The sequence below is a fragment of the Pteropus alecto genome, unplaced genomic scaffold (assembly GCF_000325575.1).
Source record: "Pteropus alecto unplaced genomic scaffold, ASM32557v1 scaffold94, whole genome shotgun sequence".
NCBI lineage: Eukaryota > Metazoa > Chordata > Mammalia > Chiroptera > Pteropodidae > Pteropus > Pteropus alecto.
Genome location: NW_006437736.1, coordinates 3,815,276 through 3,839,276, shown reverse-complemented (window position 1 = coordinate 3,839,276; position 24,001 = coordinate 3,815,276). Strand labels below are relative to the sequence as shown.

Here is a 24,001-nt window from a genome sequence, read left to right as displayed (position 1 = left end):
TATTCTATAGATGAATTCCCACAATGTGGCCATAAAACTTTTTTAATGTTCCTAATTATTTCCATTGTAAAATCGGATTAGGGAGTAGAGAGGAAACCGATGGACTCGATTTGAACATACTGCTGGGCTTGACTGAGAAAGCTGGAGAAAGCCAGCTACTTCTACGGCTGGTCGCAGCCCCAGCATCGTCCTGCTGGCAGGGCAGGGCAGGGCACCGGTGTTCGGGTGGCCGGGGTGATGGTGCACCCACGCAGCCGCCCATGGCTATCGCGGCAGACTTTCCCTAGTCCCATCTGCTAATTTTACTTCTGCCTACCCCACCCCTTTACCGCACCTCACCTGACAGTACCGAGTCCACCAACCTCTTCAGACCTTTGAACTTTCTTACCCCTTAATGTTTCATTCCCAGCAGATCGGCCCTTTATCCTTTTGTATCAGTTATTAGTAAATAGTGTCCAATATGACAGAGTCCTTCAGCCCAATCAGAACTAGGAAACTGTGTTATAAAAATATAGGTATGTGTAGTGTATATCAGAGGTAGAGAGAAGTTCTGATGGAAACAGATTATTTCTAACTCTCCACTAAGCATTTCTACCTGATTGTCACGCAAAGACCTCAAGCTCTTCGTGTCCTAAAGATGTCAGCATCCCCCCACCCAATCTGCCTCATTGGCTGTGTTCTTGCTCCAGTGAATGGTGTCACCATCCACATGGTGGGTCATCCGAGCTGGAAGCCACAGGGACACTCTGTTCTCCTTCACCAGCCAACCCCCAGCCCTTCCAGTGGGCCATAGATCTACCTCAGAAATGTCGCTTTTTCTTCCCACCGTCACAGCCATGATCCAGCTTTCTGTCTCCTCACACAGGCTGGTACAATGACGTCCCAATGATTTGTCTCTCTGCCACCAGTTTCCCCCCATTCCACTGTGTCCGCCACACCGCTCCCCATAAAACAGCATGCCCGGGCATCCCGACAGGTGAAAACCCGAGCTCCTTGCTTTGGCATTTAGGACGCTTGACTGATAGGCCCCAGACTACCCTTGCAGGCTTACCTCCTGCCACTCCCCCGGAGACCTTCACCACTCCCCAAACACTGGGCCCTTGCACAGCCTTAGAAGAGCGCGGAGACAGAAACTGACAGTCCAAAAAGGTCTACAAAATCACACGAGTAGATGGGAGCACACAGAGCCCTTCGGTGTCCTTTGCCCGAAATGCTGTCCCTGCTTTGCCTGGCATAAGACACCTCATTGGTACCGTCCCCACCTTCCCCAGGCAGTTTGGTCTATGCGTCTTCTCAGGAGCCGTCACAGCTCTTTGCGATTCTCTTACAGTATTTTACCCCGTTATGTTCTAAGTTACTTTTCATATATATGTTTCACCCACTCAAGGGCAGCAGCTGTGCCCAGGCTTCCTTTGCTCTCCAGTATGTGACATAGTCCCTGGCACACAGTTATTAAACAGCCGGATGCAGGGCGCGCTCCGCCAGTGCAGTTAGAGCAGTTCATCCAGACGTGGTGTGCTGCAGAGCACGAGGCGGGGGTCCAGGAGCCCCGTGTCCTAGATATGTGACCTTGGGTAAGTCACTCAGTCTCCTTTATTAGAGGAGGGGGTTGGACTAAATGATCTCTAAGGCTCCTCCAACTTAAAATTGTACAGTTCTGACCCCATTTCTTGGATCAGGAAACACATTTCCTACTTTATAACATTCGGGAGCCTCAGCTTAGCCAGGCAACCATCCACTGTACTCTGATTTTTCAGACTCTCAGGGATAGTCTTCTGGTGCCAGCCACAGCTGCTTGATTAGGCTCCTCTTGGCTCATCCAGTGACCACTGAGCTGCTCTTACACCGCCCCAGGGTGTTTCACTGTGCCTGTCACACCATCACCTGCTATGCGGAGGTGCTTCCCAGGAGGGGGCCCTTATTTGTGCTGGCCTCAGGGGACCACAGCAAGGAGGCAGAAGAAGAGGTTTTACCATTTCCCTTCACTCTAGATCCCACCAACTGCTGCCGTGTGGGTTCCTGGTTCTAGCCATGTTTTCAGGGGGTGACGCCCATTTCCATGAGAACTAAGTTTTAAGTAGCTCATGTCAATCCAGGCTGCTCTGAAAGTACACTACTGACTTTCGGGGGTGGGGAGGACTAGAGTTAGCAACTCAACAGGTACATTCGCCATAATCTCCATGTAATAAGTAAGAGCCTATGAAAAGATTAAGTAAATCTTTCTTAATGCTTTTTGATTGGCTTAATCAATAATTAATCATCTTTAGATGAGGCTGTAACTTGTGGAGTAGATATAATTGGATTAGCTGAAAAGAGGCAGTTGGGGAGCTTTGAAGAGATTAAAATGGCTGTCAATGCCATAATTAAACTGCCACAAACAAAAGCAGTGGCACTAAAGAGAGAGAGAGAGAGAAGGAAAGAAAGGGGAGAGAGAAAGTTGGGGGAGGCCAGCTGATTCGAAATGAATCAGTAAGTACTTCTGTATCACAAGAGATTGGAGAGGCAGATCAGATCTGACAGATTTATTCCATTGGATGAAATCACACATATCGAATCAGCCATTTAATTGTATGCCTAGCCCACTGGGGCAGGTGAAATTTTGGTAGCTTCAACTTAAAACGAACGAATCCACAAAAGGAAAAAAAAAAAAAAGTTAATTATTAAAAACAGAAGAGACCTGCTCCTTGTCCTGAGCCCATTTAGACCTTGACTTTTTCTACTTTTAATTGGCTTAGTAGGTTTGGCCTGTGTGAATGAGTCTTTTATCTCCCTCTTTTTCTTTCCATGCCCCTTTCATCTTTCCTGTTACAAACACACAGAGAGAACTTGAGGAAAAATACTTTGGTTTTTTAAAGACTTTTCTTTTTAAAAGGATGTGGATTTGGGCAGGGGGGAGGGATGTGTGTGTGATGCTGGTGAATACTTTTTTTTCTCTCTTTTATCTCTTTTTCCAGGGAGGAGTTGCTTAAACCAATGGGACTAAAACCTGATGGGACAATAACGCCTTTGGAGGAAGCACTCAACCAGTACTCTGTCATCGAAGAGACCAGCTCCGACACAGACTGAAAGCATCACCTGCTCAACTCTCAATATTGCTTTTATCAGCATCTTTTCTCTGTAGCTCCAGGGGAATCTTTTCTCTAAAACATTTATGCCCTTGCTTTGGCTAGAAACACATTAACTGGTTTACTCATTGAGAATCCAGCATATTTAAGAGGTGATCCTGTGTTTTTGCAATATCGAGGCATTCATACAGAGCTGCAGTTAGACGGAGTCGCAGGGGCTAGAAGCAGAAAAACAATTTCCATTTCATCAGGATGGAACTGAAGGACTTCATTCTATAAAGCAGCCTCGGTTGAATCTGGCAGATCTGTTTGCCAAGATTCTTAGCAGAAGATTTAGCCGCGTCCTCCTCTCACTTGTGTGAGCTGCCCCCTCGGAATCTCTCCAGTGGACCGAGGCACGTGACAAACAGAATGAGCTGCTTAAATAAGGGCTGAGGCAAGTGACTCGTTAGATCAGGACTGACTGACTGGAAGCCAAGCAGCTGCTCCATGCACCTAGCCCCGCTCTTCATTTCAGTTTTGTAAAGACATAGAAACGCACACAGACACACACACACAGCCCCAGACTTGCAAACTGACTACACTCTAAAAGTTTGTATGTCACCTACCTACAACTTCAGAATACATTTCTCCCTATAGAGAGTTATAAGTGACGGTTTAGTTCTGAGGCAGCTACAAATGCCTATTTATTCCCTCACGTACCTGAACACTAGTACCATAGAACTGAACCCCATCTGTATCACTGCATGGGGAGCATGCATTCTGAGGTCCAGCTCGGGGTGTCAGGAACACGTCCTCCAATCCAGCAGAGGGAACGGGGACCCCCGAGTTCTTTTGTGGCCTCTGCTGGTGGGGGGGAGTCAGTGGCACCCTTCTGTACATATAGGTCATTCATATGTCACGTTTTAAATTGGGGACTGTGTGTGTGCCGATGTGTGTGTGTTCTACCTTTCTACCATGTGATCAGTTTAATGGTAACCTTATTTATTTAAAAAAAAAAAAGAAACACAAATAGTTACTATTAAACTGATTAAGGCTGTTTATTTTTACTTTTAAAATTGGTCATATGAAGTAGAAAATGAATCATGCAATAGACGGTGGGCCTAGTTAATCAGTGGCTAAAGTTGAAAAGAGGTTGGCTTCCTTGTGTGTGTGTGTGAGAGAGAGAGTGTGTGTGAGTGAGTGAGCATAAGCGTGAATGAGCATGAGTGAGTGCGTACATGTATGCGTCTGTGTATGTGTGTGTATGTGTGTATACATACATACACATAGATAATGTGCTTAACCACTGCCTTTTAAAACTTTAAATTAAATAAAACATTGGGGTTGATTCAATTTAGCCATCTGTGTGTGTGTTTTTTATAGATATATGGGATAAATACTGTTCCACAGTTCATGCTTTTTTAAAGTGCTTTTTACATCAGTTATTATCTCACTTATCATAAGGGCCTTTTTAAGGATAGGTAAAGTACATGGAATGTTAGCAAAAATGTTATTTATTCAGAAGTCACTTCTCTGGCAAAACTACAAATCAGGAACTGAGGTTTAAAAGGCCTTTGAGCCACCAAAATAGATGTCACAAAATTTCTCGCGGTTTACTCACAGGAGCCTCAAGAATCTCACTTTTTGCTTCTTTACTAAAATTTGCATTTCTAACATCTTCAGTTATCTGGCTTTCAAGCCCACAGAAAAACAGCAAAGGAGGGGTCTGCTAGATCGAAGACAGGCCTACTGCAAACAGCAAAAGGCAAAAAAACTGGATAAAAAGACAGAAAATGAAAACTACTGGAGGCATTGCAAACCTGAGATAGTCTGTTTTTCCAAAGGACACTCTAGCTGACCCAGAAAGTATCTGTACAGCAGTATGGCCCTGGACTAATTCTCATAATGATGACCCTGAGTGTCTTTTAAAAAAATAATCTAGAGTACTTTATAAAAAAGCTAGGAAGAATACATTTTAGGATTTTCATCCAAAACACGTAGGAACAGAAGTTGTGACTCATGTGTTAACAATAGTAGATAAAAATGAAACTTGGCAATTCATAATTTTAGATTAAGTGAAAAAAGCTTAGAAGACACGAATTCAAGTATTTTTGTTACGTCCTTCTACGAATGCATTTTTAAAGTATTTTTATAATTTCTATAAGCAAATAGCTTTGGCGTGAGTGTCAGTGTCCCTAAATGAAGAGGCACTTAGTGAAACAGCGTCCTGTCAGCTTCATGCAGAGTGTTTGAACAGTCCCGTTTAAGTGGCTGTGTTCTTCTGCCTTCAGTGAGTTCTGTCTCATTTTCAGTTTCCCTGCCCTGGGCACTAAGCTTTGTTTTTGAAGAAAGAATTTGCGGGGGGAGAAGTTGAGAGTCACCTCATCTTGCACACGGAAAGAACTAACATCTGTTGCGTGTTCACTTATGTGCTGGGCTTTTTATGTGTGTGACCTCGTCACCTCATCACATCTCATAGTAGAGACCATCTCTAGAAAGCCCCAGTAAGTTACCCAACGCCACGTGGCAAGTAAGAGTCTGGCTCCAGCCCACCTGACTCCTCCCACCTCTCCCCGCCACCACGCGGCCCACCTGGGCCCACATCGCGCCTCCCTTTGACTCTGGAATGCTGGCAGAGTGGTAATTCTCAGGCCATTTTAAGCAATAACTATTTCAGCAGAACCAGTTTAGAGAACTTTTTAAGTTGGGAGGTGACCTGGACTTGGTGAGGGGAAAACTTGCTCAGCCTGTACCGCATCTCACATAAGGGCCTGGAGTCCTTTAGGTCAGAGACCGGGGCTGCAGGCTCCCCACAGGCGTGCGGGGCGTCAGTGGCCTGCAGTCAGGATCAGCATACACTGACCAACTGCACTCTACAGGCCCCTGTGTCCACATCCCTCCCAACCTTTGAAACAAGGTATGGGGGAGTGTCCTAAAATAAGGCACGTGAGATGCTGCTATAGAGTAACAGTCCCAGACACTTGAGACCCCTTACACACCCAGTGGTCCTGGGATGCGGGCCAGACAGACCTTACTATCCCTCTGTAAACAAGGACACAGGCTGATGATGTGCAAGTACTAAACATCCCCCATCACATTGGTCTTGCCACCTCCCAGGTCTAGGTGTCACCTGCATTGACTTCTTCTTCCCCCCAATTATAAAAGTAATATGTTCATTATGGAAAGTTTAGAAAATAAAAATAATTCACCCCAAATTCCATCACCCTGAGAAAATCACTGTTAATGTTCTAGTGTATTTCTGTCCCGTGTTTTTCCTATGCATATATATTTTACTACAAGATTGGGATCATGCCGTATTTATACATTTGTATCCTGCGTTCTTCTTTAACATGTTGTTAGCATTTTCCCATGTCAATAAATGTTCTTCAAAAATTAATGGCTATGATATTCCATTATACGAATTGTGGTAAACAGTGCTAATTGCCTACCCAGTGTTATTCTTCCTAAGAGAAGACATTATGACCTAGGCCCCACTTCCCAAAAAGTGCCAGCTGTCCTGGGAGGCAGCGTGAGCCTTGTCAGCACTGAAGAGCGACAGGAAATAGGAATGGCACCAGCAAGAGCAGACCTGCTCTGCCACACAGCCCCAGTCTTACAGAAGCCACGGGAGCACAAATCATCATACAGTTAAGCGCCTGGATAATTCTACGGTTTTTGTCAAGGAGAAGCAGTTGAAAATAGCAAGGGATCCAGGTGATTTAAAAGTCAGCATGCGGAAAAAAAAAATGATAACAGTGTCAATAGTGTTTACTGCTGTATAGTCCAGTTATTGGCATTAATTGTCTTGGAGGTATAATTTATGCAATGCCAGAAGTCAAGGAGGATACACAAGGATGGGAAGAGACAGGTTACTCTCACAAGAAAAGCAAGGTGACACCTGTCAGAACTTTGGGGTATGTGGCGAGCACATATGAAGAAGGAAAAATGGATGGTGTTCTAGGGACAGATCATGTGGGTGCAGGAGGAAGAGACTCAACAACTGCCCTTAAGTGAGAAGTTTCAAGGAAAGGAAGAGGCTTATAGAGAGGGGACTTGGAAGGCTGTGACTCATGAGCCCCCCCCACACCAAGGCTTCGAGAAGCATCAGAGCAGCCTTTCTTAAAGCGGGGAGGGGACTAAGCCTTGGTGTCCTAAATCATGCCTTGTATATAGTGACTCCGCTTTCCTGTGCATCTAAATGGTGTTAGTTATATAGCATCCTCAGGGGAGGGAAGATATAATCGCTCCAGTCATCTTTGGAGTTCTGTTTCAGATGAACCCTGGTCGAGAGAGACTATCCGAAAGGGAAGATCAGAATTATTCGCCAGGACTTCTGGAGTCAGATTTGCGTTTTCTTTTAATCGCACACAGTGAAGATCCTGGGCCATAAGCTCCAGCTGTCTCCAGGTCTCAGAGGCTTTACCTTTTCTGCATGGAGTATAATTAGTGCTGTGTATATTTATTGAACAGTTACTATTCCAGACACTGCTAAACGCCTTACGTGCACTTTCAAATGTCATCTTCACAGCAATACTATGAAGTACTGTTAAAAGAACTCCCACTTTTCAGAGGAGGAAACTAAGGCACAAGGTGTTAAGCACAATGTGAAAGGCACATGGCCGGTAAATAGCAAAATCCGAACTCAAACCTGTCTGATGTCCATGTAAACAAATACTATGCTTTGTGTTGCTTTTGCAATCAGAGAATAATGCAATAAAGTTTTATTTATTTGAAAGAAAAAAAAGTCAGAAGAGGGGAAAAGAGAATTGGGAAAATTTTAACACATTTTTCCTTCATTTCCATCTCTCTGTGATACACAGAATCCCACTCAGGAGCTAATCTCAAAGAGGGGCTCATACAAGTGCACCGATCCACATTAATTTGTTCGACAAACATGTATTAGGCAGCCACTCTGTACCACGCATTGTTCAAGGTGCTTGGGATGACTAAAAGTCCCTGTCCCCAAAGCACCCACAGTGTGAGAAGCCCATAACCAAAGCCTGTTACAAAGTGCTCTGGGCTGCCAGGAGGACGGAGAGGGCTGAATCACAAAGTTTCATAAGTGACATTTGAGCTGCGCCTGAGCTTGTCATGCACAGGAGAAAAACTGTTCCCACCAAAAGAACAGGCCCAGACAAAAGCTCACGGGCAAAAGGTACTTGACGTGTTTACAGAACACAAGCAGTTGAGTGTGATTGAAACAAAGGCCCCTGTGTCCCGCGATGAGGCACAGAAGCGGCAGCATTTCAGGCAAGGAAAGGACACAGCCAGAAAGATCACCCCGGCTGCCTGCCGTGTGGAGAATGGGTTGGAGGAGGGACAGACAGTAAGAAAAGAGATCGGGGAGCTCGTGTGAGGGGTACACAGGGCCAGACTAGAACAGCGGCAGCAGGTGTAAAAAAGGGGGCGGAGTCAAGAAACCCTTAAAACCCGGGATAAACACAACTGGGTGTTGGAGAACAGAAAGCTCATTTAAACCCAGGTGAGAATGACTTTGGGGGAAAGATCATCTAAAACACCGGCTTCCCCACCTATGAACTCAGCAATTCTGGGTTTGGGAGACGAGTGGAACCGAGCTCAAGGAGTCCACAAATTTGTGCGGGCACCAAGCATCACACCCGGTGAATAACCAATGCCTTGGACATTGAGTACTTTTATACATACATATGGACGTGATGAATAAGAGTCCACTCATAAGCATTACTCAGTTCATGGTATCCTTTTGACCACCTGCGTGACTATGTTTTCTCAGTCAGAATATACTAATGATAAATAGCTATCACGTGAGAAGGTCTAGAAAACTCAGGCTTAAAAAAAATAAATCTCATAATTGAAAAGACTTAACACTCATGGTAACAAGTATCAGAGACTCACGTCGAACTAGCATAGTAGTGAAAGAACTCGGGGGCATCTGTTTTATAGGAAAGAGGAGATGAGCAACCAAGCCGTGGGGAGATAGAGTGTGGTCTCCACCACAACCCAAACGTAGGACTTGTTATATTACACAGGGAAGTAAAGGAATTTATAAAATCCTTTTTTCACAATAAATGATAACTTTCGAGCCTATTATTTTGTCTTCAAAGTTAAAAAACGAAACAATTTTTCTTATTTTCTCCTGCAACCATTCTGATTCTCTTCTTCACTTCTCTACTTCAAGACAAAGGATGAGCTCACCAGGAGTGAACTCATGAACTCAGGAAAGAAAAATACATATTGATACATTTAAAACGCCACTACCTCATTTTACCCAAAACGAACACTCTTAAAACTAAAAATCTTGCTATGGTTTAACGTCCGTGATTTCTATGTGGTTAAAAAAGAAAAGTGTCACTATCGTGGTATTAAATGAATCAATTTTCATACAAAAGTACATTAAGCAATGGAAATGGATGAGGCAAATTTCATACTAAAAATTACGTGAGCTATACAAGGTCACCAACTATTCAACAGTGAAAATGAAAAGAGCGAGACAGAGACTCACTAACTCACTCTACAGGCCAAAGAATGTAGCCAGAAAGTACGTTTATAAGCATGTACATGAAAAAAGAAATTAAAAGTAATTCTAATTGGAGACACTTCTGGTTAAACAAAGCAGTTTAAACACGTGCATATACCCTGACCACCACTCGAAAACCCAATAGGATGGCAGTAAATAGATGTTTTCAGTAAGGCTTAAGCCCAATAGACCAATGAGAATGAGAAAGGAGACGACAGAAAAGAATAATCAATGAAATTCTAGAAACCTGGAATCAGATGAGTAAGAGATAATTGACATAGAAAGAAAACACAAGATACTGAAAAATCAAAGCCTACAAGAACAAGGGAGTTAAAAACGAGATGGCCCATGTGCTGGAACCGGCTTATACCATCTCATGAGAGCTGATTGTTACGCTGTTAGGAATTTTACACACTCGTTTAAATTAACCACTATTAAAAGGTAAATTATGCAAACTTCAATTAAGTAAATTATATTAAAATAAAGGTAATAAATGCTCAAAATTCCTCACTTCCTAATTATTTTACTATGTCTTATTATTAACTACGCTCTTGAAGTTATTAACATCTCTGCGTCTGTGAGGTAGAAGTACTGGTGTACTACTGCCTGTCCCTTCCCAGCTCCATGTTCAGTGGCATCAGGATGGTAGCTTGAATTCAACTATGGTGAAAGTATTTACACCACGGAAATGAGCGAACACTACAAGGCAGGGGTTTTTCCCCTGGAGAACCAATTAAATATCTACCAGTGCATCACTGTGTATGCCCTACGGAACCCAGAGTGGCTTTGGAATCAGATACCAGACACATCTGAGAATAAGGTGTGGGTGGGGTTTCAAACAGGCAAGCAGGTTCCCCTCCCCCACTTGCCCCTACATAAGGTGATTCCTACTCTACCTCCCCAGAATAAGCCAGAAATTTCCTTCGGAAGAGGTTAAGCAAATTTGTGGGGTCACCAAGGGGCTCTGCCCCTAAGCACTCAGGCGCAGAAGACAGGGGTACCTTCCTGAAGACAGAAAGATCAGATAAAAGACCCCCTTCCCCAGTCAACTCCAAGAACATCCAAGAACACTGACAACTAGGACACTTCTGGCTGCAAAAAACTAGCCCAAACAAAGGATATATAAAGTAACTGAAAGTTAGGGGTCTTCCAATGAAATGGCCATATCTCAGCCCTTTCACACTCATTGAGGCCACCATTCATTCATTCAACAAATACACATTAAATCCATACCAGTGTGCCAAGCCTTGCTTCAGGTGCAGTAGACACATTAGGGAACAAAATGAAGACCCTGGCCTCATGGAGCTTTAATTCTTCTGGATAAAGATAGACAATAAACAAACCGGTAAATCTAATATTAGCATACCATACCTGATGCCATGTCAGGTGGCGCTAACACCTACAGAAACTAAAGCAGAGTCAGGCCAAGGTAGGTTATAAAGAGTTGTCAGGGAAGCCCTCTCTGATAAAGTGCTATTTGAGCAGAGACCTGAAAGAAGTAAAGAAATAAGCCAAGAAAATATCTGGGGGTTATTTTCTCCAGGCACAGGCAACGCCAAGGGCAAAGGCCCTGCAGGAATAACAAACCCGATGTGACAGTGGAACTGCAAGGTGTCCGGGGAGACTGGGGAGACCAGGAGACGAGGTCAGGTTGATATAACGAGGCCAGATCACGTAGGCCTTGGAGGACACAGAGTGAGCCCACACAGCGCTTGCAGTTAGGTTTTTGGTATCTCACCCTTCGGTGTCTCATTGTAAAGAAGCATTCAAGGGGCAGTAGATATTTAAGAAAACCCTCTCACACGAAAAACAGAGACCGGAACAAACAGAAGCAGGGAGCCAAAGAAAATTTCTGCAAAACTATGATTAATTATAATTATAGACTTCAACCCAATGATCAGAATAGAACCAATTGAGTAAGCAATAACCCAAAATAAATAAATCTAGAGCTGAACGACACAATTAAATAAAGTAGAATTAACTCATAAGCAGGAAGCCTGGTAGTGGGACACTTTGTTTTAACAGTATAGTGGGGTTACTCAGAAAAATAGATGACATACTGCTAAAGGCCCCGGATTATAAATATTACAACTATTTCGTGAAATATAGCTGGGAGAAGGCAGCCCTGGGAGCATCAGAAAACTGAAGCCATAGAATTTCAGGCTTCTTGCATTTCCTGGGTTTGTTTCCACTTTGTTCTCCCTTATTTTTTTAATAAGGTTTTTAAAAAATAATAATAATAATTCTCACCAGTCTTAGCTGTATTTAGGGGAACCAAGGGAAGGGAGTTTTTTTTTTCTAAGCTCGCACAAAAACACCTGTGAGCAGGAAAAACCCAGACCTCCTCCTGTGTGTCTCCTTTACGCTCACACCACGACCACAACACTCCTGACACCAGACGGGGAGACAAGCAGTTCTCTGTGACCGGCTGGGTGCCCTACAACTTAACTCGGTTGACACCATCCACCTAGAGATAGACAGCGTTAGATCTCACAGGTTAAGGGCTTAGTCCTATAAGACTGCCCACCCCACCTCACTCTGAAATGGGCCATTTCAGAGGCCAGTCCCAAATCCAGGTTGTCATTTGTGTTTCCGACCAACCGGCTATAGATGGGATGTTCCAATGACACCTTCTCCTTAAGTTCATTTGGTTTGCTAGAGCAGCTTACAGAACTAAGGGAAACGTTCTACTTACGAGATCACCCGTTTGTCATGACAAGACACAACTCAGGAAGAGCCGGATGGAAGAGCTGCACAGGGCAAGGTGTGGGGGAATGGGCCCAGCGTTCCCACATCCTGTCCAGGGGCCTCACTCTCTCGGCACCTCCACGTGTTCACCCACCTGTGAGCCCTCTGAACCCCTTCCTTTTGGATTTTTATAGATACTTTATGGCACAGGCATGATTGATTAAATCATTGGCCATTGGTGATTAATTCAACCTGACCCTCCTTCCCAGAGGTCAAGGAGTGAGACTGAAAGTTCTGACCCTGTAATCACCTGGCTGGGTCTCCTGGCAACCAGCCCCCATCCTTAGGTGCTTTCCAAAAGTCACCTCAGCGACATAACGAAATACATCTTGATTGCTTTCATCACTTAGGAGATCCCAAGGGTTTTAGGAGCTCTGAGCCAGAGATGGGGACAGAGACCAAATATATATTTACTGTAAATAGCAATATCACAGCTTGCTACCATCATCATCGTCATCGTCGTCATCGTCATCGTCATCATCATCAAGCAAAATCATAATAATAGTAGGAACCTAAGTGTGAGAACCACTGCAAAGGTGAAACTCAGGACAGTGACATAAGCACTTTAGCAGTAACCATCTCCCCTGGAAAACCTTCCAGAGTTAAATCCTAGAGATCCTCATTTACATTGTATGTAAAAATCTGGCCTCTTCCTTTTCATGACTCTCCCCAGGCCGTAGGGCCCATTACATCGTACTCTGTTGCTTTCTCCGGGGCAAAACACAAGACAGGTAGACTCTCAGGAAGGAAAGTAAGTGTAAATGTTACATGCATCATCTCACTTAATACTCACATCAAAGGTAAGGATTCTTGCGCCTTTTAACTGATGAGAAAATCGAGGCTCAGGAAGATAAAGTAACTTGTCCAAAGTCACAAAGCTGGAACTGGCAGAGCAGGAATTTTACGCCTGTCTGTACGACCCCAAAATTATGTTTTACTTCCCCACACTGACTTACAGCTGATTATTAAGAAACCTGTGCTAAACCATGTGTCTGGCATGCAGGCAAGAAGGAAGGAAGAAGAGAGGGAGGGAGGGAGGGAAGAGAAGCCATCCACCAGCCTCCACTTCTCACCTCTAAGTTCTCAGGAATAATAAGAATAACTAAATGTATGTGTACTTATTCTGACGCTAAGGGCGTTATATGATTCATCTCATTTTAGTCCTCACAAGAACCGGAAGGCATAGCCATAGTCATTATTCCTAATCTACAGATGGGAAGTGGAGGCCTAAAGGTTACGTCACTTAGCAGGTGAGCTGGGCTCAAACACAGACGGGCGGATCCTAAGCCATGCGTTCTGCCCATCAAATACTGAGCTCAGCATTTGATCCATATGCCTCTTCTTTATGCGTCTCATCTGGGGAGCCTTTCTGAACATCCCTTGATACCATTTCATTTTTAGTTTTGAGTCTGAATGTCTTGGAAAACTGTCTAGCCATCCCTGTAGCCCAGATAGCCTATTCTGGGGCTCCACTTCCTGATCAGAATCAGCTGCGTCAAACATTTTCATCGACCGTCCAGCGCCTGCGGGAGTCGCATCCTACGCGTGCGCTCATTTGTGGCTCTCAGCAACGCCGCGTGGTGGGAGTTTTTCCACTACCACCCTCAGCTCACAGACAGGGGCCCTGTGGCTCACAGAAGTGTGTTAACAGAGCTAGTGAACTGCAAGCCAGGGCGTGAGCTCCATCCTGACCTACTCCTTTCCCCAGAGGCCAAGTCAGGCTGTGATCACAAGAGGAGCAGACGCCCCGGGGGGCGGGCCGTAAGGGGACACTTTGGCCATCTTCCCGGAACATCCCGAGTTTCATTCTCTACTCTCATCATAATCCTAACAGCCATCATATAAATATCTGCCTTTCAGATTGCCGAGAGGGCCCCCCCCTCTCCCTCACCTACCCCTACCTTCCACACACCCCACCTGCCCTCTACAATCTTGGCCTGCACCTGGTCAGGCCCAGCATCCAGGGACACACAGGGAGCCTGCAGGCAGCCGTCTCCCGCTCTGGCACTCTTCCGGGAACGCGTGAGAGTTTCCTCCCCACCAGGGTTAAGAAAAAAACACCCCATCCTGAGAAACCAGACCACAAGTCTCCTGGTCCTAATACTTCTGAGACAGAAACAAAAGGAAGAAGACTCTCTTTACCTGCAGGCCACTGTCCCCAGTCTGATCAACTTATTTTACATGCTCTTCACCATAAGGAGAGGAGGGAGTCAGCGATGAAGTGCGCGGCCCCGTTTTTTCTTGGTGTCAATTAGCATAATTTAAAAGGCGAAGGGAAACAAAACGGGATATCTGTGTGACTGCTTTCACGCTTGAACTTTTCCATCCTTTGGGGCTGATTATGGCCAAGTGACCCATATTTAAAAAGCATTTACAATAAAATGATGCACTTTCTTTTGTGCCTTCGGCTTCCTCCATGAAAAGCAAAAATGTTTTAAAATTGTCCCTTTTTTTTGTCAGCGATAATGGCTGTGCTATATTTCAGCTCGTCCCCCTTGTGGGCAGAGAAAGGGAAGGGCACTAAAGGGCACAGCTGTAGACACTTTATGGCCCGCTTGGGGGGTGGAGTCGGGGGAAGGCAAGAAACAGATTGACTGTGTGTCAACAAATGCAGCTGGGAAAAGAGAACGCTCTTAAAGACCTCTGCAACTTAAAGTCCAAGATAAATGACATTCCTATTTGGAAAGGAAAAAAAAAATGGAGGTGAAATTCAATAAAGGCTGGCTGAAAAGAGACGCTGGTTCCAAAGGCCTTTCTCTGCAGCTAGGCAGCTCCCAAGAGAAATGAGCAAAAGTGGCCCTAGGGGAGGGGGGTGTGCAGCCCAGAGACACAACAAAGCCACATCCTGGCCAACGTGTTACACGCCAGGCCTGGCAAAGCTGGGCTCAAGGGCGCCCCGCCAGGTTGGGGGTGGGGAAGGACCATCTGTTGAGAGAAATGCCCCAGGAAACTGACACAGCTCTACCTCGGACCCCACTTACCTGGCACTGGGGGAAAAGGCAGAAAAGCGTAACATGATCCATCAGGGGAGAGGCCGCGTCATGCCGGGACAGAGAACACACTGCACGGGGGAGGGGGGGGAGGTCAGGAGACCAGATCGAGTCCCAGCTCTGGGACTGACCAGCTGCGAGAGGATCATGTCTACAGGAAACTAGCCCTGGCATCTGTGAAGCCCTTGACCACTTCAGAAAACTTTCCCTTTCCTCATGTCATCTGACTCCCACCAACACCCTGTGAGGCGAGCTGGGATCCTTCGTCCCCAACTTACAGAGAAGAAACCTGAGGCTCCAAGGAGGTGACGTGCTTGCCGAGGGGGACGCTCCACCAGTGGGAGAGGCAGGGTTCACCCCCAGGAGCATCGGCCTCTGAAGCTCGCGTGCTTCCTCGTCTATGCCATCGGCTCCAGGAGGCAGTTTGCCCCAGTGAGTGGAGAGAGCAGCTCACTGGTAGCTGGGGAGAAGCCCTCCAGAAAGGAGCAGCTGAGTTTTCTGGGCACGAGTGCTCCCCACAGATGTTGGGAGGCAAGCCGTGTCCTTGAGGGTGCAAGGAACAGACGCCTCCACTCAATCTGGCTTAAACAGAAGGGAATGTGTCATCTCACAAAAAAACAGAAGTCCAAGGCGCTTGATCCAGCAGTTCCGTGATGGCAAAAGAGAATGTCCTGGACTCTTATTCTATTCAAATGAAGTGAAAGAAACAGACAGCTCGTCTACACAGGTAGAAGTCAGGGTAGAAATTACCCTCGGAAGGCTAGTGCCTAGAAGGGAGCATGGCTTGGGGGGCAGCCCCCATTTGTGAGACATACACTTGCCTGTGTGTGTTATATCTCGATGTTTTAAAAATACAGACTCTGGAGTCATACGAGCTTGTATTGGCATACTTGATGTATCTCTCACTAGTAGTGTGACTTTGGGCAAGTGATTTTTCCTCCTTGAACCTCATTTTTTCATCTATTATGTGGGGATAAATATAATACTCACACAATAGAGGCTTGTGAGCTTGAAGTGAGACAATGCATATAAAGTGCTTAGCACAATACCAGGCACATAGTAAGTGATCGAAAAATAGTATCTGTTATTTTTGTTCATAGTGTTTTTAACAACAATGACGGTGCCTCCTCGGGAGTTGAGGGTATTGGCTCTGAAGGGCCTCAGAGATAAAGTTAGCAGTTTTAGGGGTGTTGGGGACAGGAGACTTCATTGCAATGAGCTGGAATAGGACAGGAGGAAAATGGCAGACTCCACAGGGCAACCCAGACCGGTGCTTCTCAAACTCTACTGGATTTACGAATGCCCTGGGAACCTGGCTAAAATGCAGACTCTGGTTCAGTGGAGTTGGGTGAGCCGAGATTCTGCACTTCGAACAAAGGCCCAGGCGAAACCAATGATGCAGGTCTGCAGACCAAACTTTGCATAGCAAGGCTGTAGGTCTTGCAGGCGAATTTGGGGGAAGGGGAGTAGTTTTCCCACACAGGCCTGGGGACAGACCTAGAAACATAAATGTGGTGTAGCTCCTATAAAAAATCCTTTCTCCCATGATATGTCCGGAATCCACTCTGGCTGCCATACTGCCGTGAGGAAGAGTTTTCTTTTTAAATTGAAAATAGGAAACAGGTAAATTGTATAAGAAATAAAAGAAGAAGAAAGGCAATTGGAAACTTCCGCACGTAAAAAGCTATGCACAAAAAATAAAAAAAGATGTAATCAAAGGCAATGATTTGACTCTGTGCTGAAGAATAGCTATTGGTTTCAAATTTTTAGAATCAACGAATAGACAAAGCACAGGAGGTTTAAGTATCATTACTGAACGGAATTTAAATGTATCGATCTCGACGATGCAAAAATAAAAGTTGGAAAAGTGGAAGTGAGGAGACGAGCTGAAGGGAAGTCTGGGGCACTTAAAACTCATTTTAGGAAGTGACGAATCAGAAAGTACTGCAGTTTAAAACTCTATTACGGTTTACAGCATTTACTAGGAAGAGGACAGACCTTTGCCTGGTTCCCTGTTTATTCCCAGTGTCTGGACGAGTGTCTGGCACACAGTTTTCAATAAATACTGGTTAAATGAAAGGAGATCAGAAACATTGACACCCGAAGGCACATTAAAGGTCATCTCAGTCCACCTGCTTACTTTACAGATGATGAAACCGAGGCACAGAGAGGTACAGGAACGTACCCAACATCACACTGCTATTTTGTGGCCACGCCAGGGCTTAAACTCAGATTCTCGAGCTCTCAAGTCCCATGCCTTTCTCCCATGCTGCCATCTTCAGTGAGAGCCTTCTCCTCAAATCCCCTCCTGGTGGAAGGGTCACACTGGGGTTTGGCAGAAGATCCTTCCAGTTGCAGAGTATATCTGGGAGCTCACACTTGGGGTGCCCCCGTGGTGCTCACAGAGGAGCGTGGCCTTCGAAGCCGCAGGAGCTGCACCACACCCGGGAGCCAAGAGCAGTAATGGGACACTCGCGTGCAGACCCCGTGTGTCCCCAACCTACTGACCAAACAAAGATCATCACATCTAATAGTTTAATGTGTCTTTCTAGTCTTTTTAAAAAACATGTTTTACAGTTGTGATCATATCGTATAGACTTTTATATACTTTTTTCACTTACTTTTATAATGATCATTTTCCCGTTTTATTGTATTCGGAAACACTTGGTTTTTAGTAACTCGTGTAGTATTTCTTCAAAAGCCTGTAGTGGCATTAACTAAAGCATTCTCCCACTGCTTAGTATTTCCATTTATTATTTGTCCTTACCTAATGGCATCAGTGAATAGCTCTGTGTGTAAATCTCGGTATCTCTTGTTACTTGCTTAATATAAAGTCCTAGCAGTGAGATTACTGAGTAGCAAGGAATAAACATTCTTAAAGTTTTTATTACATCCAGCCAAACTGCTATATTTTCTAAGGGACAGTTTAGTGCATCAAATTGCTATGTGATTAGTCACATTAGAGGCTCTAATGATGTGTTTCATCAAACACTATCAGTCCTTTTATTTCATGGCCATTTTCCCACCCTGCGTTTAATCATTTAGGTCGTTCATACACTAGATAAATGTTGAACAAAGGCTCTCTATATAGTATTCGTATTATTTAGTATACAGTCTAGGTACATATAGTCTATGTAATAGTGCTTAATATACAGATGTTTACATACATTATATTCTTTAATTTAACTAATTGCTCTATGAAATGGTGTCATTTTTTCCCTCATTTTACAGCTGAGAAAACTACTTACGGAAGCTGAGTAAATTACCTAAGGTCATACCACCATAAGTGGTAGAACTGGAGCTCCAACCTTGGTCCATTCGACTCCAAAGCATATTAGCTTTTCACCGTTCAGCAACAGTTACTGGGCCTGTGGCTCTAACTGCTCAGAGAGGCCTTAAGGCCCTTTATCGATCCCTCTCCCCGTGTCCCAATATCTGTTAAGTCTGATCTCTCATTATTGGCAGTGTGAGCCTCACTCCCCTCACCCGCGACCGTTCACGCACTTAACGTATGCCAGGCCCCGGGCATACGGCTATCTCCATGGAGCTTACAGTCTAGTCTAGCTGTTAAGAGGAGACAGACAATAAGTAAACAAACAACTATGTCATCACAAAGTGGAAAAGTGCTAGAGAGAAAATAATCGAGTAAGGGGGTAGGAGGTGGACATAGAAAGGCTAGTCCGGGAAGTCCTGTCTGCAGAAGTAAGATTTAAGCCGTGAGTTTCAGTCTCACCCCTCTTGGCCCAGGGCTTATTTTCTTCAAGAAAACCAAGGACCTATAAAAGCCCTTCCAATCCTGAGATTTTTAAAATTCTAAGACATCTCTGACTAATCCCATAGGACCACCCCATCTCTACAACTTCTCAATACTTTTGCTAGTCCGGGAAGTCCTGTCTGCAGAAGTAAGATTTAAGCCGTGAGTTTCAGTCTCACCCCTCTTGGCCCAGGGCTTATTTTCTTCAAGAAAACCAAGGACCTATAAAAGCCCTTCCAATCCTGAGATTTTTAAAACTCTAAGACATCTCTGACTAATCCCATAGGACCACCCCATCTCTACAACTTCTCAATAACTTCCAGCTTCATACTTCAAGTTCGGTCTCTGGACCAGTGGTCTGCAAATGTTTTTAACTGCATATGTCATTCTAATGACCCTGAGCTGCACATACATGTTTTTTCATGTATTCATTTATATGCATAAACTACAGTGTAAACAGATGATCTAAACCTGTGCTACTCAAGATAGTAATCACTAGTCACATGTGGCTATTTAAATTTAATTTAAATTAAAAAAATAATAAAAAGCCCAATCCCTCAGCTGCACTGGCTACATTTCAAGTACTGATATAAAACATTTCCATCATCACAAAAAGTTCTCCTGGACAATGCTGTTCTAAACTTTATACTAAAATAGAAATGTTCAAAGGGTAAGATAAAAATGAAAATAATAATTCCAGGATTTTCTTTCCACACCTCCTGAAGATAACTTAGCACAGACCCGGAAGAACTGTACCTCACCCCTGCTTTAGAGATCACCGCTTTAGACATCTGGCGCTCATAGCAGATTGAAAAAATGAAAACAAAAAAACCCTTCCTTCTTAACAAGTGTGCCCGAAGTTACTCATTCAAGTAAGTGTTGTTCCAGTCTTGATATTTCTCTACCGCCATCCTTACCCCCCACACCCAATATCCGGCCACACTTACCTAACTGCCATTCCCTGATGTGTCCTTTCTACCTGCCCAGGCTATTCCAGGACGATGAATCCCCACTTCTCCGCCTGGTGAACTCAGCTTTCAAAATCCACCTCCAAGTCACCTCCACTGTGAAGTTTTTCAAGAGCTCCTAGAAAAAAAATCAGTGAATTTTCTCCTTCCATTGTGCTTATTTATTTATTCATTTGATACTTTATAAAGTGGCCACAACGAGCCAGAGTGTGAAGACTGAAATGGATAAATATATGTAGAGGTTAGAACAGTGCAGAGCACACTGAAAGTGCTCTCAGTGTTAGCTACACTGTTGACGGCGACAACGATGCTGATGATGATAAAGATGCTGCTGCTGGATGTCAGAAAGTGGTGACTCATACACAATCCACGATTCAAGAAGCCTAGAGCTGCTGAGAAAGGCCGACAGGAGTTACAAGACAGTACGATGCGTAGTTTGCAACGAAGCAGAGGGCTTTGAGGGATCACCTAGACAGTATTCTAACCCAGTTTAGGTTCCGGACAAGGTCAGAAAAGTTCCTCCAAGGAGAGTGTCTAAGTCTGTTCAGCTGCTATAACAAAATATCACAGATGTGGTGGCTTATCAACAACAGAAATTTGTTTCTCACAGTTCTGGAGGCTGGAGGTCTGAGATCAGGGTGCCAGCATGGTGAACGAGGGCCCTCTTTTGGGTCGCAGACTTCTCACTGCAGCCTCACACAGTGGAAGGGGCACGGGAACTCTCTCCCGCCTCTTTATAAAGGGCACTAATCCCCTCCATGTGCCCTCATGACCTACTCACCTCCAAATACGATCACATTGGGCATTAGGATTTCAGCATATGAATGAATTTGGGGGCAACACAAACATTCAGACCATAGCATAGGGGGCATAGAATGGAGCTGTATAAATAGATATAAATACATATTTATATTTGTGTAACTATCTAAGAAGCTGCCAAGGCCTGGAACTTTCTGCACTGCCCTTTGGAAGTCCCCGAAGGCCAGTTTACACAAGCCTTGGGTCAGGCGTCGTTTCTGACCCAAGAATTCATGACCCAGCCTGACCACCCATTTGTTCAGGACACCCAGCTTGGCAGTGGCAGTGCCAGGATTTAGGTCTATATCTAACTAGGAAGCTTCTGGAGGAAAGTGTACCCTGGCCCCCAGGAGACTCACATAGTCCCCTGTCCTTTCCTTTCACAATGTGTCATTACATCATTATACATTTGTGAGTATGTGTTTACTGTCTGTCTCCCGGGCTGGGCTGTCAGCATTTTGCCCACCACTGAATTTTCAGGGCGGGACGCTAAGGAGAAGTTCAGCAAAGGTTTACTGGACCGGAGCCCAGACCCCGCCCACTTCATGCGAGCCCCACCCTCCCACACAAAGGCCCCGCCCACTTCTCGCCTGGCCCCGCCCTTCCCCAGGTTGCCAGGGTGAAAGCGCGGGTGCTGGAGGCCCCAGCACAGAGCGATTCTCCGCCAGCTCGGCTCGGCTCCCCCGGGCGGGTTCTCCCGCTATGCCTGCTCTGGCCGAGGCCCCTCTGCCACCTGCCCACCGCGGAAGGCCCAGGCTCGGCGCCAGCTGGAAGTCCGGGACAGCTGGGAATCTGTCGCCCCTCAAAACCTGTGATCTTGGGCGGCTCCCCGGGCCCCAACCCCTGCAGGAAGACGAGAAAAGCTCAATCCCCGCCAGTGAAAAGCGACAGCCAGCCGCCCAAGAGTTTCCCTCGCAAAAGGGCCCGTCAGACAGCAGGGCGGGAAGGCAGCCGCCAGCCTGTTGACCGCCCTGGGGAGTTGCCGAGGGAAAGAAGGGAAACGCCGACGACGGCATTTACGAGCATTCTCAACTATTCGGGGCTTTGCCTGCCACAAAACCGCCAAATTTGGTGGCCTGGGCCCAGGAAGGAGCTTATGGCCAGGCTTAGTAGTGGGCCTGAGAGGGCGGGGCCCTCGGCGAGAAAACAGGATCTGGACGCAGAGAGGGCGGGGACTGATAGCAGGTGGGCGGGGCCTAGTGGGATACTGTCCTGGGCAGGCAGGCATCTCCTCCCAGTGCTGTCCAGAAATTCCATGGGGGTCTAAGGCACCGCGGGTGAACAGTCTCTGTCCGACACGTAGCCCCTCCAACCAGTCCATCCTCTACCCTATGGGCACTGAGCTTTCAAAAATGTACATGCTAACCGTTGTAGTGGCTTTTTCTCACCGTCAGAGTAAAATCCAAATCTAAAATGCAAGAGTACAAGCACCTTTATTCAGTACTATTTCAAATCAACTCTTATTACCTTGTAGTATTTCCTGAAAATACTTAAGCATTAAGATACTTTGAAAAGCGACTCCTAAAATATGATGAAATCACATAGAACTAAATACACAAGTGTATGTAAAACTGATGAAGTCTGTGTGAATTCAGTGGATTGTATCAATATCAATTTCCTGTGACATTGTACTATTGTTATGCAAGATGTTTTATTTCTTACAACTATCTGAATCTAAAATTGCCTCAAAATGAAGTTTCTAATTATTTAAAGCAAACGAGATCGGATACATAAAATAATTTATTATAAGCTATTTTTAAAAGTATTTTTTTATGGATACCTGTGTCCCCTTGAAAGGTGCTTGAAGGTACAAGTCAGGCCTGATTCTTTTTGTAATAGAAATAATAGTAATTAGGCCAGGGCTTTGTACATAATACACATTAATTTCAATGAATTCCCAGGCCACAGTATAGCACCCAACTTAATGAATACACTTGCCAGTGTTAGACTAGAAGGCAAGGGTCCTTGCTTTCAGGGAGCTGGCAAGAGGACACAGAGGAGTAAACTCACAGATACAATACCATGTGATCAGCACAGTGAGGGAAGGAAAAATGCATTTGCTAAAAGCATTCTTAGAGGGCTTCCTGGAGGAGGTGATGTAGCCAATACTTGATAGAGGTGGGCTTACCTTGAACTTGATAAAGATTAGCTTCTGGGACCCTTTAAGGCCCTGAGAGAGACCCTAGCAAAGGATCACATGATCATGTGTTTTTGTAAAATTTGAAAAATTAAGGTGTTTTAATGGCCATCTATTATAATCACTGTTTTCCACGCCATCTTTCCTCATCACACTTCCTTGCCATCACACAGCATTGTCCTTTGCTGAGGATTTTTTGTGGTGTTACTAAGAAGAGATGGAGTTGAGAAAACTCTGTTTTAACCATAATTTGGAAAGATGCTTTGAGAACTTTTAAATAAAACAAGTGAGAAATTTTCAGATTCCTGATGTGGATATATAAGAAAAGGACCTTCTTTTGCATCTTTAAATATAACTATGAAATCCTCTAAAGAAAATTCATATGACAAAAAAAATAGCATGTGAAACAAAAGACGAGCAGTGAAATTAAATTATTCTGAGATGACAAAATAAATTTCAGATAATGCCTCAAACAGTAATTTATTGAGAAGTGACATTTCAAATAAAAATAATAGTTAGGCTTTTGGGTTAATAATCTAATTAATGAAGAAGAGTGAATCATAGGACCATATTGTTGTGTTGAAATACATATTTCTAAACTATCCATATAAAAAACAAATTTTGATTAGCCACACTAGAAGAGAGGCTGAATTACCTTTACACTGTCTCAGATATATAATAAAATCATTGTTAATATGAAGAAGTGATTAAAAAGTATGCAGCCAGACAATGTAGGAAAATAATTATAATAGAGGATGTCAAATAACTATTTAAAAAGTTATGTATTTTTCTGAATTTTGTGATGTTTGCAGTACTAGACAACTTTTAAAATTTTCTATTTGTTGCAATTCCTTTTATCCTTCTGACGGAACATTCACTTTCATGCTTAACTTTGTATTCATAATTTTGCATTTTTTTCTCAGAGCAATGAGAACTGTCTAAGCATCAGGCCTCACAGACTTGGATCTGTCTCTGTCTCCGGAACTGAAGGGCAAGCCTTGGCCCCTGCCACTTCTTCCATCTACCACTCGCCCACCCCCAACAACACAGACACACCAGAAGG

General features: G+C 44.6%; 1 protein-coding gene across 13 annotated transcripts in view; it reads left to right on the top strand.

Annotated features, from left to right (window-relative positions):
- RIC8B (RIC8 guanine nucleotide exchange factor B) overlaps positions 1-4,115 on the top strand; it is a 90,767-nt gene extending 86,652 nt beyond the window's left edge. For 12 of the 13 annotated variants that reach the window (XR_001517143.2, XR_003047085.1, XR_001517142.2 and 9 more), the window contains one exon: positions 2,955-4,115. Coding sequence is in view for 2 of the 13 variants with exons in the window: in XM_015591548.2 (XP_015447034.1) it covers positions 2,955-3,066 (112 nt within the window). In the remaining 11 variants the exon portion in view is untranslated. The remainder of the gene's footprint in view (positions 1-2,954) is intronic. The other variant, XR_003047084.1, reaches the window with a different exon arrangement.
- Positions 4,116-24,001: the final 19,886 nt, after the last annotated feature.